The sequence below is a fragment of the Heterocephalus glaber genome, unplaced genomic scaffold (genome assembly GCF_053883595.1).
Source record: "Heterocephalus glaber isolate CG9 unplaced genomic scaffold, H.glaber_assembly_v1.0 deba00001454, whole genome shotgun sequence".
Taxonomy (NCBI): Eukaryota; Metazoa; Chordata; class Mammalia; order Rodentia; family Bathyergidae; genus Heterocephalus; species Heterocephalus glaber.
In genome coordinates, this window is record NW_028258303.1 from 11,642,942 (window position 1) to 11,651,787 (window position 8,846).

The following is an 8,846-nucleotide window of genomic DNA, read 5'->3' on the forward strand; positions in this document are numbered from 1 at the left end:
AGTTAAGTGGCATCTCCAAAAGATGCAGTGAATTCTGCTGTTCCTAGGTACAGTTGAGACCTGTGCTCACCAATTCCCAAAGAACTGTGAGAGCGAGGACAGTGTTTGCTGCTCTATGTTCATGATTCTGCGGCCCCCTTCTGTGACAGAGATTGGGAAAGCAAACACAGGCCTTCCCTGAGTGCCCTTCTGGAGACGAGGGTTTTGCTAAGTTGCACTGGCTGGGCTAAACTGGAGAACCTCCTGGCTCGGCCTCGCCAACTCCTGGAACTGCAGGCGTGTGTGACTGGGTGGCGGGCTGGGCTGCGGGAGCCAGGGGAAGGTGTGTGACAGATCTGGACTCGCTGGCCCGCTGGGATCAGCCTTGAAGGCGATCAGATCTCGGGCACCCACAGCTGGGACCCACGCTCCCAGTCTCCAGACTGGGGCACTTCCTGGCCCAGGCCGAGTCCCCTGGAGCACAAGGCACCCAGGGTCCGCCTCCTCCTCACTCTCCCAGGTCCTAGGGCAGCCCGCGCGCGCCCCCTGCCGGACACAGTGCCGGAATGGACACAGTGCCGGAATGCGCCCAGAGGGAGAGCTTGCAGGCTCTGGGGCAGGAGATTTCTCTCGCCCGTAGGGGGCGCCACTCAGCATGTAGAGTAGAGCGGCCCACTCCGGTTATCCCTTAGGGATAGCAGACACACTTCTGGGCTCGTCTCTATGATCCAGCGGGTCAAGGAGGCGGGAGAGGTTGGGGAAGTTTGGACCCGGAAGCAAAGTAGAACCGGGAGCTTGGTGAGGCAGGAAGCCAGAAGCAGGAAGCTGGAAGCCGGAAGCCGCAAGCGGCAAGCCGCAAGCAGCAAGCAGGCCTGCAAAGCACAGCCATGGAGGTGGCGCTGGCCCAGGGGGGAGCTTTCAGCGGCTCAGAGCCGGGCCCCTCGGAGGAGCTTGCCAAGCTGGAGTATCTGGCCTTGGTGTCCAAGGTTTGCACGGAGCTGGACAACCACTTGGGGATCAACGACAAGGATCTAGCTGAATTTGTGATCAGTCTGGCTGAGAAAAATACCACTGTGGAGACTTTTAAGGCTTCCCTGGTCACAAGTGGTGCAGAATTCTCGGATTCTCTGGTCAGCAACCTGCTGCGCCTCATCCGGAGCATGAGCCCCCCCGGCAAAGCCATCCACGAGCAAAGATCCCGTGGTGAAGGCCCAAAGCGAGAAGGAGAAGCTGAAGGAGCTGTTCCCGGGGCTGCGGCAGCCGGACAACCCCGCCCCTGCCGTTGTCTCTGCCCCCTTGGGGACCGTGCTGGAGGAAGACGACGTGAAGGCCGCCCTGGACGTCCGGAGAGAGCTGGAGGCCCAGATGCTCAGTGGCTCTGCGGGGCACTGGGACACGCTGAAGAAGCAAAGGCGGGGCCGGGGCCCGGGCCTGGACAGGCTGTAAGGCCTTACCAAACGCTCCGAGGAGCTGACTGCAGTGAAGCACACCCGGGGATCCCAGCGGTGCCTCCAAAATGTGAGACTGTGGGCCTTACCAAACGCTCCGAGGAGCTGACTGCAGCGAAGAACACCCGGGAGGGAACACACAGGACAAGTTGGAAAGTAAAACAGACCTTTATTAGTCTGGCCAGATGGCATTCCCAAAGCAAAGTAGCTTAGGGAGGCAACTGGCTCAGAGTCCGAGGCTGTTTTTATAGGGGGTTGAGGGGGAGGTTAACATGTGGATTTACGAGAAAAGGAACAAAGGTTAGCGGTCAGCTGTCACGTACTGTTGGTCAGCAGACACACACACTAATGGTCACGACTGTCACGTACTGATGGTCGGCAGACACACACACTAATGGTCACGATTGTCATGTACTGATGGCCGGCAGACACGTTGATGGATTGTCCAACAGATAGTGGGTCTGGGAACGTCCATTCTCTGGACAAACAAGGAGTTGAGTAATTTACTTTTAAAACTCCATGTCTGTTACAAATTTTATCTAGCTTCCCAGAACTAACAAGCTTCTTAATCATTAACTCACATTTAATTGCAGTCGGGGCTACAAGAATTCTAATATTACAAGGTTTTGCAGTCCCACAAGGGACCCAGACAGACAGCGAGACAGAGACAGGGACCACAGGTGCAGACACCGGTCCTGCTCTTGGCGGTCTTGTTCCCGGACCCCGGAGAGGAGGAAAGGGAAGTCCAGACAGCAGTCCAGGAGCAGGAGCCAGAGCCCTGCCAAAGGCAGGAAGGACCCCTGGGACAAGGACTTGGAAAGGAGCCTGCCCAGGTGGTGGGACAAGCACGTGGACCCTCCCCCCCCCGCCGCCCAAGGAGCCGGCCATCAGCCACATCTACACAGACAAGGTCACCAGCATCCTGCAGTTCGGGTGCTTTGTGCAGCTGGAGGGGCTGAGGAAGTGGTGGGAAGGCCTGGTGTACATCTCCGAGCTGCGGCGCGAGGCCCACGTGGCCGATGTGGCGGACGTGGTGAGCAAAAGCCAGTGGGTCAAGGTCAAAGTGCTGTCCTTCAGCGGGACCAAGACCAGCCCGAGCATGAAGGACGTGGATCAGGAGAGTGGAGAGGACCTGGACCCGAATCGGTGGTGGTGGTGGCGGCAGTGGCAGGGGTGGCGGAGCAACCTGGTCAGGGGGACCAGCAAGGAGGAGACCTCCATGCGGAACCTGGACAGACCCAGCCACCTGTGGCCCATCAGAGGCCCCGAGGTGGAGGACCACTGGCTGGAGCACAAGCGCCTCACACGGTGCAACTTGGACCCCGAGAAGTGGAAGAGGAAGCAGATGATTGCGGCCAGCATCCTCTCCAGAGAGAAGTTCCCAGACTTCGATGAGGAGATGGGCATCCTCCCGCAGCTGGATGGCAAGGAAGAGGAGGACCTGGAGATCGAGCTGGTGGAGAAGGAGCCCCCGTTCCTGCGGGGCCACATGAAGTGGGGCACGCAAATGAGCCCAGTCAGGATGGTCAGGAACCCGGAGAGCTCCCTGTTGCAGGCCGCCATGATGCAGAGTGGGCTGGCCAAGGAGCAGCGGGAGCTGAAGCAGGTGCAGCAGCGGGAGGATGCCAAGATGGACTCCATCCCCACAGGCCTCGACAAGCACTGGTTTGACCCCCTGCCTGATGCCCAGGGCAGGCAGACTGCAACCAACCTGCGGGCCATCAGGGCGATGGCACGCCACATCCCCGAGTGGAAGAAGCAGGCATTCGGGGACAACAAGGTGTTCTATGGCAAGAAGACGCAGCTGTCCCTAGTGGAGCAGCGGGAGGGCCTGCCCATCTACAGGCTGAAGGGGCAACTGGTGCAGGCCTTCCGTGACAATCAGATCCTCGTCGTCACTGGAGAGACCGGGTGCAGGAAGACCACACAGATCACCCAGTACCTGGCCGAGGCCGGCTACAAGTGCCGGGGCAAGATTGGCTGCACCCAGCCCCGGCGCATGGCCACCATGTCTGTGGCCAAGAGGGTGTCGGAGGAGTTTGGCTGCCGCCTGAGTCAAGAGGTGGGCTACACCATTCGGTTCGAGGACTGCAGCAGCCCAGAGACCAGCATCAAGTACACGACGGATGGCATGCTGCTCTGCGAGTGCCTGGTGGACCCCGACCTGACGCAGTACGCCATCATCATGCTGGACAAGGCCCACGAGAGGACCATCCACACCAACGTGCTCTTCGGCTTGCTGAAGAAGGCCGTGCAGAAGCAGCGGGACATGAAGCTGATCATCACCTCGGCCACGCTGGATGCACTGAAGTTCTCCCAGTACTTCTGCAAAGCCCCCATCTTCATCATCCCTGGGCGCACCTACCCCATGGAGACCCTGTATGCCAAGGAGCCTGAGACCGACTACCTGGACGCCAGCCTGCTCATCGCCATGCACATCCACCTCACTGAGCCGCCAGGCAACATCCTGGTCTTCCTGACTGGGCAGGAGGAGATCGACACAGCCTGGGAGATGCTGTACGAGAGGATGAAGTCGCTGGGCCCCGACGTCCCTGAGCTGATCATCCTGCCCATGTACTCTGCCCTGCCTAGCAAGATGCAGACCCGGATCTTCGAGCTAGCCCCGCCAGGCAGCAGGAAGGTGGTGATTGCCACCAACATTGCGGAGACCTCGCTGACCATTGACAGCATCTATTACGTGGTGGACCCCGGCTTTGTGAAGCAGAAGGTCTACATCTCCAAGACAGACATGGACCAGCTGGTGGTGACGCCCATCTCTCAGGCCCAGGTGAAGCAGCACGTGGGCAGGGCCAGCCGCATGGGCCCCCAGAAGTGCTACCGGCTGTACATGAGCATGCCTACCACCACAAGATGCTCGCCACCAACGTGCCCGAGATCCAGAGGACCAACCTGGCCAGCACCGTGCTATAACTCAAGGCCCTGGGCATCCACGACCTGTTGTCCTTCAACTTCATGGATAGCCCCCCGGTGGAGACCCTCCTGGAGGCCATGGAGCAGCTCTACACGCTGGGGTTCCTGGATGACCAGGGCCTGCTCACCTGCCTGGGCCGCAGGATGGCGCAGTTCCCGCTGGAGCCCATGCTGTGCAAGATGCTCATCATGTCGGCGCACCTGGGCTGCAGTGAGGAGGTGCTGACGACTGTGTCCATGCTGTCCATGCAGAACATCTTCTACAGGCCCAAGGACAAACAAGCCCTCACCAACCAGAAGAAGGCCAAGTTCCGCCAGATCCAGGGCAACCACCTCACGCTGCTGGCGGTGTACAACTCCTGGAAGGACAACCAGTTCTCCCAGCCCTGGTGCTACGACAACTTCCTCCCGGCCCGCTCCCTGCACCGGGCACAGGACATCTGCAAGCAGATGCTGGGCATCATGGAGAGGCACAAGCTGGACGTGGTGTCCTGCGGCAAGGCCACGGTGCGCATGCAGAAGGCCATCTGCAGCGGCTTCTTCCGAAACTCAGCCAAGAAGGACCCGCAGGGGGGGCTACCGCATGCTGCTCGACCAGCAGGTGGTCTACATCCACCCCTCGGGCACCCTCTTCAACCGGCAGCCTGAGTGGGTGGTGTACCATGAGCTGGTGCTGACCACCAAGGAGTGCATGCGCGAGGTCACCACTGTCGACCCGCGCTGGCTGGTGGAGTTCGCGCCCACCTCCTTCAAGCTCTCCGACCCCGACAAGCTCAGCCAGCTGAAGAAGCAGCAATGCCTGGGGCCCCTGTACAATGGCCACAAGGAGCAGGACGCCTGGAGTATCTCCAGAGCCCTCAGGCAGCGGCAGCAGCGATGAGGGCCTGCCCCGCACCCTGAGGCCACAGCCCTGTGGGGTGGAGCCCAGTGTGGGCGGGGCTGGAACCGCAGCCCCCACCACATGGGCGGTCACCCCGTGCGCCCTCCTGGGGAGAAGCCGGGGTCCAAGGGAACCCCAATGACTTCCTCTTTCTTCTCCTCCTCCTCCTCCTCCACCTCCTCCTCCTCCTCCACCTCCTCCACCCCCTCTCCCTCCTGCCCCCCTCCCCCACCCTCCTCGTCCTTCCACGTCACCTCCCAGAAAGATTTCTTGGCTCAAGGAATTGAGAAAGGCCCTCTGCCTGGGTCTTGAGCTGAGAGGGTGCCATACCGGATCGCGGCAAAAGGAGCAGCAGTTGCCATGGACGCTCAAGAGCTTCCATCCCCTGCAAAACAAGGCAGACAAGGGGCATCCTCCCCCCGCCCCTCCGTGAGGGGCTGCTGGTGCACTCTTCTAGCAACGACTTGGCTTCCTGGCGTCCAACTAATTCGCGCCGAAGAGGTACAGGGGGATGTGGAGAACACTTTGAAATAAGATTGAATTGTATAACCCTAAGTGTGCTGTAACCCTAAGTGTGACATAATCATAAGAGTGATGTGTAACCATAAGATATGAAAGTAGAACCTTAAGCGGTATGGAACTGATAAGGGTGTACCCCGAACTGGACAGTGTGATAAGATGTGATAAGTCTGAACCAATACCACAAACGCCCAGTTAGAATAGTAGAAAAGGAGCTGAAGACTCCAAGCAAGTCGTCGATCCGACCAGTCGACCAGTCGATCTGCTGATCTGACTACCGACTGAGACATCTGCACACCTGATCCCGCTGAAAGGAGCATCGCCACCAACCAGACGAGACCAGAGGATGAGGCAAGCGGAGAGTCGGATAGCCTCGCGCCGACTCGACGCCCTTCGTCTACGGATCGGACCCTCTGACTCTACGGGAGGAAACGTCACGCTCCCATAAGGACTTGAGTAGTACAGGTACAGGGACGTGGTAATTGGCAGACTTAATATTGTGTGATAACTGTATTGAAGTGAATTATGATAATATAAGATAAGTGTGTGAACTGCCGTCCGAGTCCGAGTCCTCTTTACCCACGGTACCTGCTCGTGACAGGGAAACAGATATCAACGTACCATCCACCTGGGAAGAACTTGTCCAGAGACTGAGCACCCCAGCCTTCACAGCTTCCAATCCGGAACTGCATCCTGACTGCCCAGCCCTGCCCACGGGGGGGTGGGGGTTGTGGGGAGGGGAGGGGAGACTGGCAGACACAGGCCTGCCTCTCTGCAAGGCAGGGAGACAGTTTTCATGTGGGCACACAAGCACTTCCCTGGACTTCCATCCCTGGCAGAAGAGCAGAGAGAACTTAAAGTTAGCAGTGGCCTCTTTTTCCCAGTAAATAAATTCTTTCAATGGCTATGTGGCCTGGTTTCTAGTTTCTATGGGGGACAATGGAGGGGAAGGCAAGCGTTAGCTCTCCTGCAGCCCGGCAGGCAGATGACTATGTCCCAGCTGTTCTCTCTACACTCTTTAAAAATAAAGCTATGTATTAAGCTCATGAGTTGCATCTGAGTCAAAATAAATACCCTGTTTTCTCTTTACACACTTAAAAAAAATGACAATATTGATTTCTGTGGCTGAAAGCTCTATACCAGTTCTTGCTTTAAAATGCTATGTGATAGTCAACTGTGAGGACTCAGGCAGGGTAGCAACTAGGCATACTACTCAATCAATACACTTTTTAAAGAATTTTTCTGAAGTCAATATTTACTTCTAGATTTATCATAATAGAAAAAGAAAAAATTCTTTTTTATCCATCGGAAAGTTTATATAGAATAAATTAAATTGCAGATTTAGCCATTGTGTCACAAAGGCCAGCAGCATACGGTATTCAGGGAATAGAAATAGTACACTTGGTGTGGAAATTCAATTGAGTTCTTTCTCTCCTGTTGGGAACACGGAGTGACACAGTGATTATCTACTGGTGTTGGCATAGCTGGTTCTACCCCCACCTACCAGGCCCTCTGTAGACAGGAGGATGAAGAACAGGTGCTTCTGCTGTGAGGCTGATGGTGGATCTCCAACTCATGTGCCTAGACCCTGATTTAACTGGGAAGATGTCTCATCAGATTCTCAGAGTTCCAGCTTTTCTGGCACTATTTTTTCATCTGTTCCCTGGGGATGTTTGTATCCCCACCCAGTCTTTCATCCCTAGAAGGGAAAAAGAAACCAGATAATTCTAGCAGGGAATGCACATTCTTCTATAGAGAAATTGTGTTACAAAATCTGGGGCCAAGTAATCTGTTTGTAGTGAGTCTGGAAAGTTAGAGCAAATAATAGTAATTCTAAGTCACATGACTGCAGTAACTGTTCACCTAACTATGTCCTAGAGTGAAGGCAGGACCACCAGTGAGTGGAATATTAAGGCATGTCTCTTTCTTTATATAATTGTCCCTTACAATTTATTCTAACAGGGTCTGGAAGTGACAGTTGTTCTTGGTATGCTATGTTAAACAAATAAAGGCGCTCAGCTTTTAAGAGTAAAAGAGATTATGGTGTATTTAATTACAGGGCATAAAATAATTGAGAAATGAACTCCAAACTAGTGGCATTTCTATCAATAGAGAATATAAAACATTCTATAATTGTATAAAATATATATAAATATAAAATATTTCTATAATTCTATATATAAAATAGAGAATATTAAAATTCCTGAAATAGAGCAAGAGAAGCTACTATGTATTTTAACAAATTTCAATAATGAATGTAGGTTGGAAATTTGACTGAAATAATGCTATTCTTTGTAGGGAATTTTAAAACTTGGAGAGTTGGGGATTATCCTACTTTCTCATAACATCAGAGTTCCATTTCAACTTTCTGCTAGGACAAATCAGATTTCACTTGGAAATAAGTCTTATTAATGACATGCCTGGGGCTGATCAGACCCTTGGATACCTGGGGGAGGGGGACAATAGGGAATAAAGAGAAACAGAGACAATATTCAAGGTGCATGGATCAGAAGGAGTCTGCCTCAAGTGAACAGACTGACAATCTCCATGGTTGACCCACTTTTATTAGCTAGCAAGAAGCATAAGGAGGATTCCTTCTGGTGCAGTAGTATGGAATTATTTTAGTAAAGATTCAAAAACTAAGAGCTTCTCATCTTTTGGTTCCTTCTTAATTTTTTTTTTTTTTTTTTTTTTTGAGTACTGGGGATCGAACTCTGGACCTCATGCTTTTGTGGTAGGTGCCAGAACCACTGAGCTAAATCCCCAGCCCTCATCTTTTGGTGATTGATCTGATAAAGTGACCTAATAATTTAGAAGTCCACACAACCTGTTCATGTTTTAGTATTTCAGAATGCCACAGTTATATCCATCATTTGATAGGTGCCACACTCAGAAAGTCTGGTGGCATGAGATCAACTGAAAAGTTCCCTGCACAACTCTCCATACCTGATCTTTTATCTCTGTAGATGATCAGGTGCCCTAGCATCCAAACTACCATCATGTTAGAGGGTAATGAAGGGTTATTCTCTCCATAGGCTCTCTTTAATAAGTTATAGAAAGAGGAAGTTTCTGATGATTAAGTTTTAAAA

At 53.7% G+C, this 8,846-nt stretch overlaps 1 protein-coding gene across 1 annotated transcript; it reads left to right on the forward strand.

Annotated features, from left to right (window-relative positions):
* Positions 1-756: 756 nt before the first annotated feature.
* Positions 757-6,411, forward strand: LOC101722537 (ATP-dependent RNA helicase DHX8-like). The gene is given in 6 exon segments (XM_021261055.2): positions 757-1,142; positions 1,144-1,458; positions 2,034-2,282; positions 2,284-4,273; positions 4,276-4,928; positions 4,930-6,411. Coding segments are annotated over 6 exon segments (3,792 nt in total). The 5' UTR covers positions 757-866; the 3' UTR covers positions 5,239-6,411.
* The last annotated feature ends 2,435 nt before the right edge of the window (positions 6,412-8,846 follow it).